The sequence below is a fragment of the Oncorhynchus kisutch genome, linkage group LG15, assembly GCF_002021735.2.
Source record: "Oncorhynchus kisutch isolate 150728-3 linkage group LG15, Okis_V2, whole genome shotgun sequence".
NCBI classification, from domain to species: domain Eukaryota; kingdom Metazoa; phylum Chordata; class Actinopteri; order Salmoniformes; family Salmonidae; genus Oncorhynchus; species Oncorhynchus kisutch.
Window position 1 is genome coordinate 85597639 of NC_034188.2, and position 17369 is coordinate 85615007.

Below are 17369 nucleotides of genomic sequence, written 5' to 3' on the forward strand. Positions count from 1 at the left end.
ACTTGCTTCAAGCCTCGCAGGCTGGTGTTTACAGAATATTTGTTTTCACTTCCTACAAGCCTCTCAGGGTGGTGTTTACAGAATATTTGTTTTCACTTCCTACAAGCCTCTCAGGCTGGTGTTAACAGGACATTTGTTTTCACTTCCTACAAGCCTCTCAGGCTGGTGTTAACAGAACATTTGTTTTCACTTCCTACAAGCCTCTCGGGCTGGTGTTTACAGAACAACTATTTTCACTTCCTATCAGCCTCTCGGGCCAGTGTTTGCAGAATATTTGTTTTCACTTCCTACAAGCCTCTCAGGCTGGTGTTTACAGAATTTCTTTTCACTTCCTACAAGGCTACCAGGCTGGTGTTTACAGAATATTTGTTTTCACTTCCTACAAGCCTCTCGGGCTGGTGTTTACATAACATTTGTTTTGACTTCTTACAAGCCTCTCAGGCTGGTGTTTACAGAATGTTTGTTTTTGACTTCCTACTAGTCTCTCAGACTGGTGTTTACAAAACGTCTGTTTTCACCTCCTACTAGCCTCTCGGGCCGATGTTTACAGAATATTTGTTTTCACTTCCTACAAGCCTCAGGCTGGTGTATACAGAATATTTGTTTTCACTTCCTACAAGACACCCAGGCTGGTGTTTACAGAACATCTGTTTCACTTCCTATCAGCCCACTCGGGCCAGTGTTTACGAAATATTTGTTTTCACTTCCTACAAGCCTCCCAGGCTGGTTTTACAGAATATTTGTTTTCACATCCTACAAGCCTCCCAGGCTGGTGTTTACAGAATATTTGTTTTCACATCCTACAAGGCTCCCAGGCTGGTGTTTACAGAACATTTGTTTCCACTTGCTTCAAGCCTCGCAGGCTGGTGTTTACAGAATATTTGTTTTCACTTCCTACAAGACACCCAGGCTGGAGTTAACAGAACATCTGTTTCACTTCCTACCAGCCCACTTGGGCCAGTGTTTACGGAATATTTGTTTTCACTTCCTACAAGTGTCCCAGGCTTGTGTTTACAGAATATTTGTTTTCACTTCCTACAAGGCTACCAGGCTGGTGTTTACAGAATATTCTTTTTATCTTGCTTCAAGCCTCGCAGGCTGGTGTTTACAGAATATTTGTTTTCACTTCCTACAAGTCTCTCAGACTGGTGTTTACAGAACATTTGCCTTAACTTCCTACAAGGCTCTCAGACTGGTGTTTACAAAACATCTGTTTTCACTTCCTACCAGCCTCCCAGGCTGGTGTTTACAGAATATTTGTTTTCACTTCCTTCAAGCCTCGCAGGATGGTGTTTACAGAATATTTGTTTTCACTTCCTACAAGGCTACCAGGCTGGTGTTTACCAAATATTTATTTTCACTTGCTTCAAGCCTCGCAGGCTGGTGTTTACAGAATATTTGTTTTCACTTCCCACAAGCCTCTCAGGCTGGTGTTTAGAGAATATTTGTTTTGACTTCCTACACGCCTCTCAGGCTGGTGCTTACAGAATATTTGTTTCCACTTCCTACAAGCCTCACAGGCTGGTGTTTACAGAACATCTGTTTTCACTTCCTATCAGCCACTCGGGCTGGTGTTTACAGAATATTTGTTTTCACTTCCTACAAGCCTCTCAGGCTGGTGTTTACAGAATATTTATTTTCACTTGCTTCAAGCCTCGCAGGCTGGTGTTTACAGAACATCTGTTTTCACTTCCTACCAGCCTCTCAGGCCGGTGTTTACAGAATATTTGTTTTCACTTCCTACAAGACACCCAGGCTGGTGTTTACAGAACATCTGTTTCACTTCCTACCAGCCCACTCGGGCCAGTGTTTACGGAATATTTGTTTTCACTTCCTACAAGTGTCCCAGGCTGGTGTTAAGAGAATATTTGTTTTCACTTCCTACACGCCTCTCAGGCTGGTGTTTACAAAACATCTGTTTTCACTTCCTATCAGCCACTCGGGCCGGTGTTTACAGAATATTTGTTTTCACTTCCTACAGGTGTCCCAGGCTGGTGTTTACAGAATATTTGCTTTCATTTCCTACAAGGCTCCCAGGCTGGTGTTTACAGAACATCTGTTTCACTTCCTACCAGCCCACTCGGGCCAGTGTTTACGGAATATTTGTTTTCACTTCCTACAAGGCTCCCAGGCTGGTGTTTACAGAACATTTGTTTCCACTTCCTGCAATAGTCTCGGGCTCGTGTTTACAGAACATCTGTTTTCACTTCCTACCAGCCTCTCGGGCCGGTGTTTACAGAATATTTGTTTTCACTTCCTACAAGCCTCCCAGGCTGGTGTTTACAGAATATTTGTTTTCACTTCCTACAAAGCTCCCAGGCAGGTGTTTACAAAACATTTGCCTTAACTTGCTTCAAGCCTCGCAGGCTGGTGTTTACAGAATATTTGTTTTCACTTCCTACAAGCCTCCCAGGCTGGTGTTTACAGAATATTTGTTTTCACTTCCTACAAGACTCCCAGGCTGGTGTTTACAGAATATTTGTTTTCACTTCCTACAAGACACCCAGGCTGGTGTTTACAGAACATCTGTTTCACTTCCTACCAGCCCACTCGGGCCAGTGTTTACGGAATATTTGTTTTCACTTCCTAAAAGTGTCCCAGGCTTGTGTTTACAGAATATTTGTTTTCACTTCCCACAAGCCTCTCAGGCTGGTGTTAAGAGAATATTTGTTTTGACATCCTACACGCCTCTCAGGCTGGTGTTTACAGAATATTTGTTTTCACTTCCAACAAGCCTCACAAGCTGGCTTTTACAGAACATTTGCCTTAACTTCTTACAAGCCTCTCAGACTGGTGTTTACAAAACATCTGTTTTCACTTCCTATCAGCCACTCGGGCCGGTGTTTACAGAATATTTGTTTTCACTTCCTACAAGTGTCCCAGGCTGGTGTTTACAGAATATTTGTTTTCACTTCCTACAAGACTCCCAGGCTGGTGTTTACAGAATATTTATTTTCACTTGCTTCAAGCCTCGCAGGCTGGTGTTTACAGAATATTTGTTTTCACTTCCTACAAGCCTCCCAGGCTGGTGTTTACAGAATATTTGTTTTCACTTCCTACAAGACTCCCAGGCTGGTGTTTACAAAACATCGGTATTCACTTCCTACCAGCCACTCGGGCCAGTGTTTACGGAATATTTGTTTTCACTTCCTACAATCCTCCCAGGCTGGTGTTTACAGAATATTTGTTTTCACATCCTACAAGGCACCCAGGCTGGTATTTACAGAACATTTGTTTCCACTTCCTTCAAGAGTCTCAGGCTGGTGTTTACAGAACATCCGTTTTCACTTCCTACAAGGCTACAAGGCTGGTGTTTACAGAATATTCTTTTTAACTTGCTTCAAGCCTCGCAGGCTGGTGTTTACAGAATATTTGTTTTCACTTAATACAAGTCTCTCAGACTGGTGTTTACACAACATTTGCCTTGACTTCCTACAAGCCTCTCAGACTGGTGTTTACAAAACATTTGTTTTCACTACCTACCAGCCTCTCGGGCCAGTGTTTACAGAATATTTGTTTTCACTTCCTACAAGCCTCCCAGGCTGGTGTTTCCAGAATATTTATTTTCACTTCATTCAAGCCTCACAGGCTGGTGTTTACAGAATATTTGTTTTCACTTCCTACAAGGCTACCAGGCTGGTGTTTACAGAATATTTATTTTCACTTGCTTCAAGCCTCGCAGGCTGGTGTTTACAGAATATTTGTTTTTCACTTCCCACAAGCCTCTCAGACTGGTGTTTACAAAACATCTGTTTTCACTTCCTATCAGCCACTCGGGCCGGTGTTTACAGAATATTTGTTTTCACTTCCTACAAGTGTCCCAGGCTGGTGTTTACAGAATACTTGCTTTCACTTCCTACAAGGCTCCCAGGCTGGTGTTTACAGAACATTTGTTTCCACTTCCTCCAATAGTCTCGGGCTCGTGTTTACAGAACATCTGTTTTCACTTCCTACCAGCCTCTCGGGCCGGTGTTTACAGAATATTTGTTTTCACTTCCTACAAGGCTCCCAGGCAGGTGTTTACAGAATATTTGTTTTCACTACCTACAAGGCTCCCAGGCTGGTGTTTACAGAATATTTATAATCACTTGCTTCAAGCCTCGCAGGCTGGTGTGTACAGAATATTTGTTTTCACTTCCTACAAGCCTCTCAGGCTGGTGTTTACAGAATATTTATAATCACTTGCTTCAAGCCTCGCAGGCTGGTGTGTACAGAATATTTGTTTTCACTTCCTACAAGCCTCTCAGGCTGGTGTTTACAGAATATTTATAATCACTTGCTTCAATGTGATGGTGTGGGTGTGCTTTGCTGGCGAGACTGTCTGTGTTTTTTTTTTTACATTTCAAGGTACACTTAACCAGCATGGCTACCACAGCATTCTGCAGCGATTAGCCATCCCATCTGGTTTGCGCTTAGTGGGACTAAACGCATTGTCCTGTTTTTCAACAGGACAATGACCCAAAATACATGTCCAGGCTGTGTAAGGGCTATTTGACCAAGAAGGAGAGTGATGAGTGCTGCATCAGATGACCTGGCCTTCACAATCACCCAACCTCAACCCAATTGAGATAGCTCGGGATGAGTTGTACTGCAGAGTGAAGGAAAAGCAGCCAACAAGTGCTCAGCATATGTGGGAACTCCTTCAAGACTGTTGGGAAATATTTCCAGGTGACTACCTCTTGAAGCTAGTGCCAAGAGCTGTTATCAAGGCAAAGGGTGGCTACTTTTAAACACTTTTTTGGTTACTACATGATTCCATATGTGTTATTTCATAGTTGTGATGTCTTCACTGTTCTTTTTGACTGGTACTGTATACAGGGCATTTGAAAAGTATTCAGACCTTTAGACTTTTTCCACATGTTGTTACGTTACAGCCTTATTCTAAAATGGATTCAATAATTATTTTCCCCTCATCAATCTACACACATTACCCCATAATGACAATGCAAACAAAATATATATATTTTGTAAATGTATATTTAAAAAAAAAACGGAAATATTACATTTACTTAAGAATTCAGACACTTTACTCAGTACTTTGTTGAAGCACCTTTGGCAACGATTACATCCTTGTGTCTTCTTGGGTATAATGCTATAAGCGTGTCACACCTGTATTTAGGGAGTTTGTCCCATTCTTCTCTGCAGATCCTCTCAAACTCTGTCAGGTTGGATGGGGAGCATCGCTGCACAGCTATTTTCTAGTCTCTCCAGAGATGTTGCGCTCAGGAACTCAGACTTGAGAGAAGGTTCACCTTCCAACAGGACAACGACCCTAAGTACACAGCCAAGACAATGCAGAAGTGGTTTTGGGACAAGTCTCTGAATGTCCTTGAGTGGACCAGCCAGAGCCCGGACTTGAACCCTAAGTACACAGCCAAGACAATGCAGAAGTGGTTTTGGGACAAGTCTCTGAATGTCCTTGAGTGGACCAGCCAGAGCCCGGACTTGAACCCGATCAGACTTGATCGGGCTCTGGCTGGTCCAAATGTGGATCCTTATATAGACTGGTGTGTGCCTTTTCAAATCATGTCCATTCAATTGAATTTACTACAGGTGGACTCGAATTAAGTTGTGGAAACATCTCAAGGATGATCAATGGAAAAAGGATGCACCTGAGCTCAGTTTCGATTCTCATAGCAAAGAGTCTGAATTCTTATGTAAATAAGGTATTCCTTATTTAATTTTTTAATTAGCAAAAATGTCTAAAACCCTGTTTTCGCTTGTCATCGAGGGGTATTGTGTGTAGATTGATGCAGACATTTTTTTGTTCAATCCATTTTAGAATAAGGCTGTAATTTAACAAAATGTGGAAAAAGTCAAGGGATCTGAGTACTTTCCTAATGCATTGTACTTGTGTAGGTGATTCATTTTTTTAATTTTTTATTTAACCTTTATTTAACCAGGCAAGTCAGTTAAGAACACATTCTTATTTTCAATGACGGCCTGGGAACAGTGGGTTAACTGCCTGTTCAGGGGCAGAACGACAGATTGTACCTTGTCAGCTCGGGGGTTTGAAAACGCAACCTTCCGGTTACTAGTCCAACGCTCTAACCACTAGGCTACGCTGCCGCCCATTCAGGACACAGTGTTGCTCTTTGCTTTCATACCAGCTCTGAGTCTCTTAGTGGAGTAAATACATAGTATTTAGAGAGTTGGCACAACTTTTAGAATTGCAAATATTGTTCTAAATCTAGATATTCAGTTACATTGCAGTGTTTAAATATTGTTCTAAATCTAGATATTCCGTTACATTGCAGTGTTTAAATATTGTTCTAAATCTAGATATTCCGTTACATTGCAGTGTTTAAATATTGTTCTAAATCTAGATATTCCGTTACATTGCAGTGTTTAAATATTGTTCTAAATCTAGATATTCCGTTACATTGCAGTGTTTAAATATTCCCTGTGTCATGTCAATAGGGCGATAACATGTCTTGCCATAGAATGATGTAGTGTCATGTAAACGGCATTATAACGCGAAAAACCTCAATGTCCGAACTCTCTAAATACAAATCTCTGCTGTAAACCTGTGGAGTAATGACTCATTAAGGCCCGCTTTGTGTAATAATGTGCTCTGGTGTTTGGGAACAGATCATTAAGACTAGTGCTGCAGGCTATGTGAGACAGAGAGGAGGCCAGAGAGAGAAAGATGTAACCAGATAGAATGAGTGTTATGTCGCCTCAGGCTATAGTTTGGCTCCTCTTAACTAATACCCTCCCTTTGTGAGAAAGAGAGGGGAGGATGGAGCGAGAGGGAGGTGTGTGATGGAAAGGTGTAGAGGTGTGTTGTTGTGCTCGAGGTAACAGTTTCCCCTCCTGACCTCTAATATCTCCCTGAGACTACCTCTGCTTGGTAAGTAGGGTCATAACAAGATGTCCCAGGTTGCACCTCTCTCAGAGGAGGACCTGTTCAGATGATAATGAAAACAACGTGGTGAGAGCGAGAACAACACTGAGATTGTTGCTGTATCACTGAGCTCCTCCAGGGAAAAGGCAGGAGGCACAGAGCAGTGAGGTTTAATCAGGCAGTGTACAGATGCGGTCAAATAGATGTATGTTCGCACTCTTGCATGATTCACTATTTCTTCTGAAATAATTTACATTTGAAAAAATGTTTGATGCTTACACATTCTTTTGTTTGATTTACAACTGCGCAGGACCCCCCACCTCCCAATTTAAAAAAATCAATAAAATCAATATATAAAATAATAATAAATCAACTTAATTAGAGATGTTTATCTTCAAAGTAGAAAAAATTACTTTGACTAAATTATCATTTTAATTCATTTGGTTGGAGGTAATGGTCCTTGTTTACTGTGTAATTTATCTTACATAATGGTAAATTGCAGGTTACTACAGGGTAAAAAAAATCAACCAATTTTGAAAAGAAAAAACAGAACATTATGGTCCATTGCACTCCATTGTAAAGTAAAAGGGTGCAAATATATTTGCATCTGTGGGCTATGTCTAAATACAGGACACAAATAAAAAGTTTGGTAGCTAACTCAGAACTTGACTTGATCTGCTGACCTTACTGTTGATGACTTCTGTCATATCATCCATTTAACACTGAAATGGACTGGGCATATAGAACACATAAAAAACACATTGAAAATATGTCTAACTGGCCTCTTGGAGAGAGGCCCTTTATATCCTTATCAGACAGCACCAAAAGTCCTGTAAACACCAGCCTGAAAGGCGTGTAGGAAGTGAAAACAAATATTCTGTAAACACCAGATTGAGAGGCTGGTAGAAAGTGAAAACAAATATTCTGTAAACACCAGCCTGAGAGGCGTGTAGGAAGTGAAAGCAAATGTTCTGTAAACAGCAACCCGAGAGGCTTGTAGGACGTGAAAACAAATGTTCTGAGAACACCAGCCTGAGAGGCTTGTAGGAAGTGAAAACAAATATTCTGTAAACACCGTCCCGAGTGGCTGATAGGAAGTGAAAACAGATGTTTTGTAAACACCAGTCTGAGAGACTTGTAAGAAGTCAAAACAAATATTCTGTAAACACCAGCCTGGGAGCCTTGTAGGAAGTGAAAACAAATATTCTGTACACACCAGCCTGCGAGGCTTGCTCATGTTTCTTGGCCCAAGTAAATCTCTTATTATTATTGGTGTCCATGAGTAGTGGTTTCTTTGCAAAAATTCGAACATGAAGGCCTGATTCACACAGTCTCCTCTGAACAGCTGATGTTGAGATGTGTCTGTTACTTGAACTCTATGAAGCATTTATTTGGGCTGCATTCTGAGGTGCATTTAATTGCCGATGTCTGAGGCCGGTAACTCTAATGAACTTATGCTCGCAGCAGAGGTAACTCTGGGTCTTCCTTTCCTGTGTCGCTGATCATGAGAGCCAGTTTCATCACAGCACATGATGGTTTTTGCGACATCACTTGAAGAAACTTTCAGTTCTTGAATTTTCCGGATTGATTGACCTTCATGTCTTAAAGTAATGATGGACTGTCATTTCTCTTTGCCTATTTGGGCAGTTCTTGCCATAATATGTACTTGGTCTTTTACCAAACAGGGCTGTCTTCTGTATACCACCCCTACCTTGTCACAACACAACTCATTAAGAAGGCACACCTGTTAATTGAAATGCGTTCCAGGTGACAACCTCATGAAGCTGTTTGAGTGAATGCCAAGAGTGTGCAAAGTTGTCATCAAGGGATTTTACTTTGAAAAATGTGTTTAACACCTTTTTTGGTTACTACATGATTCCATATGTGTTATTTCATAGTTTTGATGTATTCACTATTATTCTACAATGTAGAAAATAGCACAAATAAAGAAAAACCCTTGAATGAGTAGATGTGTCCAAACATTTGACTGGTTCTGTTTATTAACATACACGTACTGTACTATACATGGAAGGTTTTTCACAACACTTACTGTTTTGCTCCTATTCTGCCATGACAACAGCAGTGTTATATCATTATTTTGTCATAACTCCAATGAGACACACATTCTTCCTTGAGGAGTGTGTAAATTAGAGGTCTGAGACTTATAGCAGGTACCTGTCTGCAGGGAGGTGAGGTGAGCCTCCTCACATCGCTGTAAGATCAGCTGGTTCACTCAGGCAGAATGGTAAATGCTGTTTGTCTCCTGTCTCACTCCATTATGGTCCAATGTGCATGGCAGTTGTTTGTTATTGTCACTGTCTTCCTGTGAAACTGGCAGATGCTCTCGTCTTTCCGTTGACCGGCATCCCTGGGGAGATAAGAGCTATCTGAGAGGAGGGGAGGGGGGGGGGGGGGGGTCAGTCAGGTAGGCAACATATAAAGAGGGCTCTTGCCGTGACCCCACAATGAGTGGGTGAGGATGTGTGTGTGTCTGTGTGCTGTACTGTCTGAGGGTTCAGCATGGATGTATGTCTTTGGCAGTTGGACAGGTGAATTCTTGGACTTTATGAGGATATGCAATATGTTACAGTTTATTAGGGTGTGTTTTCTAAAACTGGAGGAATCTCTCTTCATGGGAACGCAGGCTGTTGTAGTGAGTTAACAACATGCAGGCTGTTGTAGTGAGTTAACAACTCTCTTTACTGCATGGCTTGATTCTATGTCTCCTTATGGATTATAGTACAGTAGGAACCGTCAAAGTCTTGGTGTGACTTTTTTGGATGTACAAGTTATAAACTGGTACATAGATTTTTGACTTATCTGAGCAAATGGTGGCAGTGAGGAGACAATGAAGAGGTCAGGGTTCCTTTGTGTGACAGTGCTGTGCTTGGAGTTCTTCTGTCTAATCTCCTCCCAGCCTCAGTCCAAGCTTCAGCAGTGTAGACCGATGGTGGGTCCCTCTGCCCTGCCTGTGCTACAGAGGGACGGGAATGTGATGCTAGGGGGCCTCTTCTCCCTCCATGACATGGTGATGCAGCCTGACTTCTTCTTCACCTCCAAACCAGCCCGCTCACGCTGCACCGGGTGAGGGTCTGAGTTAGTTCTCTAGACTAGGGCCGTCACCATAAAAGGATTCAATGTAAGGCTCATCCCTCTGTCCTCTCCTCTCCCACGCAGGTTTAACTTCCGGACATTCCGCTGGATGCAGACCATGATGTTTGCCATCGAAGAGATCAACAGAGATGATCATCTGCTCCCCAACTTCACTCTGGGATATAAGATATATGATTCGTGCAGTACTCCTTACCACGCCTTGAGGGCTTCTGTGGAACTGATGGGGGGAGAAGGGGAAGGAGAGGTGGAGGGGGGATCCTGTCATGGCCTGGTTCCAGTGGTCATCGGGGATGGAGGTTCCACTCTGTCTCTGGTGGTGGCTCGCTTCCTGGGAGTCTTCAGATTACCTCAGGTAGGCAGACTAACCACTTACAATTAACAGTATGCACTACTCTTCACAGTTTTAGGGTGTTACTAACAGAAGTACATTGGCTGTAGAGTTACTTCTTCCTCTAATCTCTCTCTCTCTCTCTCTCTCTCTCTCTCTCTCTCTCTCTCTCTCTCTCTCTCTCTCTCTCTCTCTCTCTCAGGTCAGTTATTTCTCTAGCTGTGCATGTCTCAGTAACAAGGCAGAGTTCCCAGCCTTCCTCAGGACCATGCCCAGTGACTTCTTCCAGGTGACTTCTCATTCCATGTAACTCTCTAACTTCTCCACTTTCTCTCTCTGATCTAATTCCTATCGAATCTCTACTCTAGTAGCAATTGAGCGTTGGGAAAAGCTTCATCAATGTCTGATTCCAGGTGGATGCTCTGGTGCAGCTCGTCCAGCACTTCAGCTGGAAATGGGTGGGTGTGGTTGCCGGGGACGATGCATATGGTCGTGGGGGAGCACAAATATTTTCTGAGAAGGTTTGTGGGATATACTGTATCATTTTTGTGGATAAATGCACAATGTGAATGTGTTATGGCTGAAAGTATCTGCTAAATGACCATAGTATACCTGAATAGGTGCAGAGGCTCGGTGCCTGCATGGCCCTCCATGAAATCATCCCCAAAAACCACGCGGAGGGGGCCATGGCCTCCATCGTTGCCCGTATTCGGTCCTCTGGGGCTGGCGTGGTTCTTGTGTTTGCCCTGGAGCAGGATGCTGGCGCTTTGTTTGACGAGGCCCTGCGGCAGGGTCTGACAGGGGTGCAGTGGCTGGCCAGCGAAGCCTGGAGTACAGCCTCAGTTCTCTCCACCCCTCCCCGCTTCCTCCCCATCCTCCAGGGCTCCATGGGCTTTGCCATCCGCCGAGCTGTGCACATCCCTGGACTACAGGAGTTCCTGCTGCGTCTCCACCCCTCCAGCCCAGACGCCTCCGAGGACCCGTTCCTACGCCCTTTCTGGGAGGAGGTGTTTAAGTGTAGCCTGCAGGGTGATGGGGGTGGAGATAGTCAGGGGGGTAAACCTCTGTGCTCTGGTTCTGAGGACCTGGGCAGTGTCAGGAACATCTACTCTGACGTGTCTCAGTTGAGGATATCCTATAATGTGTACAAGGCTGTGTACGCCATCGCCCACGCACTGCATGCTATGAGGAGCTGTGAGACAGGAAGAGGACCTTTCCCTCTGCATGCCTGCCCAAATACTGACAGCATACAGCCATGGCAGGTACTGGACTGGTACTGGTCAGAAAAATGTACTGATGTTTTAAACAAGAAAAATAGTTACTTTTACTTTCATATATAGTTTTAAGTAAGAAAAGTAGTTACTTTTAAAAATAGTTTTAAACAAGCCAAATGGTTCAATTTGAAACATTCTGAATGTATGCCCGATTGTCTTTCTCTCCTCAGCTCCTGCACTACCTGAAGAAGGTGGAGTTCTCTAACTCGTTTGGTGATGAGACTAAGTTTGATGTGAACGGGGACCCAGTAGCTGTGTATGACCTGGTGAACTGGCAGTTGGGGGCAGAGGGCCAGGTGAAGTTTGTCACAGTGGGGAGGTTTGACGAGACTACCAGCCTGGGCAGGAAGAAACTATACATCCAGAAAACAGACATCATCTGGAATGGAAACCAGACGACAGTAAGGCTCTCATAAATGTCTGAACTTTTACCTTTTAATCTCTTATTATTCTTTAAGAAATGCTGACCTAGTTAGATTTCTTTGGAAAAAAATATGATTTAATATCTTAGAAAATGAGGACTCAAAGAATAGCTGGAAGGGATGGATGCAACAAAGAACAGTAATTTTATTAACCTGCATTCAACTATGATGTCTGTTAAATATTTTTGTTGTTGTTGTAAGAAATTGCATTTAGTAGTATAGTTTTCCTTTTTAGATGTATTCTTTTGAATTCTATGGTCATAGAACATGGTCTTATATTAATTAAGTTGAATCTGTATCTGTATTTATTATTGTATCCCTGTTGCTCTCGTGTGCATTCATGTTTATTCATGTTTATCTCTGTTGCTCTCGTGTGCATTCATGTTTATTCATGTTTATCTCTGTTGCTCTCGTGTGCATTCATGTTTATTCATGTTTATCTATGTTGCTCTCGTGTGCATTCATGTTAATTCATGTTTATCTCTGTTGCTCTCGTGTGCATTCATGTTTATTCATGTTTATCTCTGTTGCTCTCGTGTGCATTCATGTTAATTCATGTTTATCTCTGTTGCTCTCGTGTGCATTCATGTTTATTCATGTTTATCTCTGTTGCTCTCGTGTGCATTCATGTTTATTCATGTTTATCTCTGTTGCTCTCGTGTGCATTCATGTTAATTCATGTTTATCTCTGTTGCTCTCGTGTGCATTCATGTTTATTCATGTTTATCCCTGTTGCTCTCGTGTGCATTCATGTTTATTCATGTTTATCTCTTTTGCTCTTGTGTGCATTCATGTTAATTCATGTTTATCTCTGTTGCTCTCGTGTGCATTCATGTTAATTCATGTTTATCTCTGTTGCTCTCATGTGCATTCATGTTAATTCATGTTTATCTCTGTTGCTCTCGTGTGCATTCATGTTTATTCATGTTTATCTCTGTTGCTCTCGTGTGCATTCATGTTTATTCATGTTTATCTCTGTTGCTCTCGTGTGCATTCATGTTTATTCATGTTTATCTCTGTTGCTCTCGTGTGCATTCATGTTTATTCATGTTTATCTCTGTTGCTCTCGTGTGCATTCATGTTTATTCATGTTTATCTCTGTTGCTCTCGTGTGCATTCATGTTTATTCATGTTTATCTCTGTTGCTCTCGTGTGCATTCATGTTTATTCATGTTTATCTCTGTTGCTCTCGTGTGCATTCATGTTTATTCATGTTTATCTCTGTTGCTCTCGTGTGCATTCATGTTTATTCATGTTTATCTCTGTTGCTCTCGTGTGCATTCATGTTTATTCATGTTTATCTATGTTGCTCTCGTGTGCATTCATGTTAATTCATGTTTATCTCTGTTGCTCTCGTGTGCATTCATGTTTATTCATGTTTATCTCTGTTGCTCTCGTGTGCATTCATGTTAATTCATGTTTATCTCTGTTGCTCTCGTGTGCATTCATGTTTATTCATGTTTATCTCTGTTGCTCTCGTGTGCATTCATGTTTATTCATGTTTATCTCTGTTGCTCTCGTGTGCATTCATGTTAATTCATGTTTATCTCTGTTGCTCTCGTGTGCATTCATGTTTATTCATGTTTATCCCTGTTGCTCTCGTGTGCATTCATGTTTATTCATGTTTATCTCTGTTGCTCTCGTGTGCATTCATGTTAATTCATGTTTATCTCTGTTGCTCTCGTGTGCATTCATGTTAATTCATGTTTATCTCTGTTGCTCTCGTGTGCATCCATGTTTATTCATGTTTATCTCTGTTGCTCTCGTGTGCATTCATGTTTATTCATGTTTATCTCTGTTGCTCTCGTGTGCATTCATGTTTATTCATGTTTATCCCTGTTGCTCTCGTGTGCATTCATGTTTATTCATGTTTATCTCTGTTGCTCTCGTGTGCATTCATGTTAATTCATGTTTATCTCTGTTGCTCTCGTGTGCATTCATGTTTATTCATGTTTATCTCTGTTGCTCTCGTGTGCATTCATGTTTATTCATGTTTATCTCTGTTGCTCTCGTGTGCATTCATGTTTATTCATGTTTATCTCTGTTGCTCTCGTGTGCATTCGTGTTTATTCATGTTTATCTCTGTTGCTCTTCCTGTGCATTCATGTTTAATTCTGACTGAAGCAGTGTGTGATCTCCCTCCCTCCCAGGTCCCTCTGTCAGTATGCAGTAGCAGCTGTCTTCCAGGCACTCGGAGGGCCATCAGGCCTCACTTCCCTGTCTGCTGCTTTGACTGTGTGGTCTGTACAGCAGGGGAGATTAGCAATAAGACAGGTGAGGCCAGTCTACAGCCTGTATGGATGCGAGAGTGTGTTGTTATAACCCAGCCTCACTTCAGAAATATGTCTTGTCTTCTCCATGTTCCCCAGATGCTATAGAGTGTGTTCGCTGCCTACCTGAGTTCTGGTCCAATGAGGAGTGTACAGCCTGCATCCCCAAGCAGGTTGACTTCCTGTCCTACGGTGACACAATGGGTATGGCTCTGCTCTCCGTGGCCCTGCTGGGGTCCTTCTGCACTGCCACAGTCGTCCTCATATTCGCCTGTCACCACGCCACCCCCATCGTCAGGGCCAACAACTCTGAGCTGAGCTTCCTGCTGCTCTTCTCCTTGACTCTGTGTTTTCTGTGTTCTCTTACTTTCATTGGCCGGCCCTCTGAGTGGTCCTGTATGCTGCGCCACACAGCGTTTGGGATCACCTTCGTCCTCTGCATCTCTTGTGTTCTGGGGAAAACAATAGTGGTGTTGATGGCCTTCAGGGCTACACTTCCAGGTAGTAATGTCATGAAATGGTTTGGGCCTCTACAGCAGAGAGCCTTCATCTCACTCTGTACTTTGGTCCAGGTAGGAACATTGACCCAGCTGTTCTCTTCATATCATGCACCCTTGTTGGACTGTTACGTATCAACATAACAATTATTTTCCTCCTCCAGGTGGTGATCTGTGCTGTGTGGCTGGCTGTTTCCCCTCCCAGCCCACGCAGACTGATGACACGTGAGAGTGCCTGTGTCATCCTCCTATGTGATGAGGGCTCAGCCCTGGGCTTCTGCCTTGTGCTGGGCTACATCGGCCTGCTGGCCTCTCTCTGTCTCCTCTTAGCCTTCCTGGGCAGAAAACTCCCAGACAACTTCAACGAGGCCAAGCTCATCACCTTCAGCATGCTGATCTTCTGTGCCGTGTGGGTGGCCTTCGTCCCTGCCTACGTCAGCTCTCCTGGGAAGTACTCCACGGCCACGGAGGTGTTCGCCATCCTGGGCTCCAGTTTCGGCCTTCTGACCTGCCTCTTCCTGCCCAAATGTTACATCATTCTGCTGAAGCCTGAGAAGAACAACAGGAAACACCTCATGGCCAAGTCTGAATCTGACAAGACATTCTGACAAGGCCCGCCCCCCCTTTTGTAGGCCCGCGGATCAATTTGCAAAACTGATCAATTCATTTTTTTTTAGGACAGTCAGGTTATCAACTTAATATTGAATATTAAGAATGGTAGAATACACAAGGTGAAATATAGAAATGTGGTTGAGCGTCAGCATTTTCCTGTTGTTGTGTCAGTCACTGACAGTCTCTCAATTAGCCCATGGCAGCTAACGTTTTTCTAGATTGCTCTAGCCAGCTATCATAAAATTGTAGTAATCATGGTCAAATTACCACTCTCATTCAGTTAACATATTGAAAACTGCAACACTTCTCTACAACCTATGGCAAAATTTGTGGAATTACAGGAAAATAGCTGTAAAATTGCTAAATCTTCTCTCTGCCACATGGGAAAATGTGTAGAATTGCAAGAAACTTGCTTTAAAACTGCACCAATTTCTCTACGCCCAATGCAAAATGTATAGATATATACAACTTTTTCTCTGCTGTCAAAAAAGAAGAAGAATTGTCCTCCCAACAAAATGTAACGTAGGGCCCTCAGAAAAGACTACTGCATGTGTGGGTATGGATGTGGGTAGGCAGACCGCGAGCTACTGCTGCCCCACATGAGTTCAGATTTTTTTGTGGCCCCTCCCTGATTTAGATTGTGTGGAAATTATAATGTAGTTTCAGGAAGTTCAATCAGGAAGTCTGAATGGTCATTTAACTATATCTAGTATGTGTAATAATACCTTTTGTTTCCTATTCTAGGGGCATAGTGGGAATGAATACAAACGTGTCATCATCACAGTGAGAATGAAAACGAACATGTCATCATCACAGTGAGAATGAACACAAACGTGTCATCATCACAGTGAGAATGAAAAGAAACATGTCATCATCACAGTGAGAATGAACACAAACGTGTCATCATCACAGTGAGAATGAAAAGAAACATGTCATCATCACAGTGAGAATGAACACAAACGTGTCATCATCACAGTGAGAATGAAAAGAAACATGTCATCATCACAGTGAGAATGAACACAAACGTGTCATTATCACAGTGAGAATGAACACAAACGTGTCATCATCACAGTGAGAATGAAAAGAAACATGTCATCATCACAGTGAGAATGAAAAGAAACATGTCATCATCACAGTGAGAATGAAAACAAACATGTCATCATCACAGTGAGAATGAAAAGAAACATGTCATCATCACAGTGAGAATGAAAAGAAACATGTCATCATCACAGTGAGAATGAATACAAACATGTCAACATCATGATGTTCTCCAGAGTGGCGCAGGGGTCTAAGGCACTGTAATACCAGCGCAAGAGGTGTTATTACAGTCCCTGGTTCACATCTGGTTGGGATTGGGTGTCCCGTAGGGCGGTGCACAGTGTCGTCCGGGGTAGACCATCATTGTAAATAAGTATTTGTTCCTAAATGACTTGCCTAGTTAAATAAAGGTTACATTTAAAAAACGTATATAATCATAGCGTCTTGTTTCTCCTCCTCCACCCTATTAGCCATGTGTTGAATGTCATTCACCCATTGACCTTATAGTCTATAAGCAAGGCACAACAATGCACAATCCTCACGCTTGCTGTTCAACCAATGGGCTCACTCTGGCAATTATCACCTTCTTCTCTCAACCAATGGGTGACATCTTGGGAGGTTTATCCATGCTCTATCACTTGCTGTTTTTCAGTTTTCAACATCCATCCATCTCCCCACCACCAGCAGCTATAATAGCCTTAATAAAGACCCTACATTGGAACTCCCTTCCTCAGTGTTGAGGGGGGGGGAGGGTTCAATCCCAGCTGCCCAACAAAAGGCATCTAGCTCTGAGAAGCATTCCTTGGAGGCCATACCCGAAACTATTTAATACAATTCCATATTGCATTCTGTCTCTGTGGTTTATACAGTTAAGCCTTTACTCGAGTACAGTGTTCTGTTGTCCCTCCTCAGAGTCAGTTATCTACCACAGGAGTGTTCTGTTGTCCCTCCTCAGAATCAGTCATCT

At 42.7% G+C, this 17369-nt stretch overlaps 1 protein-coding gene across 1 annotated transcript; it reads left to right on the top strand.

Annotated features, from left to right (window-relative positions):
- Positions 1 to 9314: 9314 nt before the first annotated feature.
- Positions 9315 to 16829, top strand: LOC109906128 (extracellular calcium-sensing receptor-like). Its single transcript, XM_020503788.2, has 9 exons — positions 9315 to 9931; positions 10025 to 10313; positions 10492 to 10578; positions 10703 to 10810; positions 10910 to 11551; positions 11734 to 11964; positions 14136 to 14259; positions 14355 to 14827; positions 14917 to 16829. Exons 1-9 carry the CDS (start codon positions 9696 to 9698, stop codon positions 15358 to 15360), a joined length of 2634 nt encoding a protein of 877 aa, XP_020359377.1. The 5' UTR covers positions 9315 to 9695; the 3' UTR covers positions 15361 to 16829.
- Positions 16830 to 17369: the final 540 nt, after the last annotated feature.

Excerpts from the sequence above, each read along its gene's own strand:
- LOC109906128 (XM_020503788.2), top strand. The coding sequence starts at position 9,696 with ATGAAGAGGTCAGGGTTCCTTTGTGTGACAGTGCTGTGCTTGGAGTTC. Across the intron at positions 10,811-10,909 it reads CACAAATATTTTCTGAGAAG|GTGCAGAGGCTCGGTGCCTG; the intron begins GTTTGTGGGATA and ends ATACCTGAATAG. Across the intron at positions 14,260-14,354 it reads GGAGATTAGCAATAAGACAG|ATGCTATAGAGTGTGTTCGC; the intron begins GTGAGGCCAGTC and ends CATGTTCCCCAG.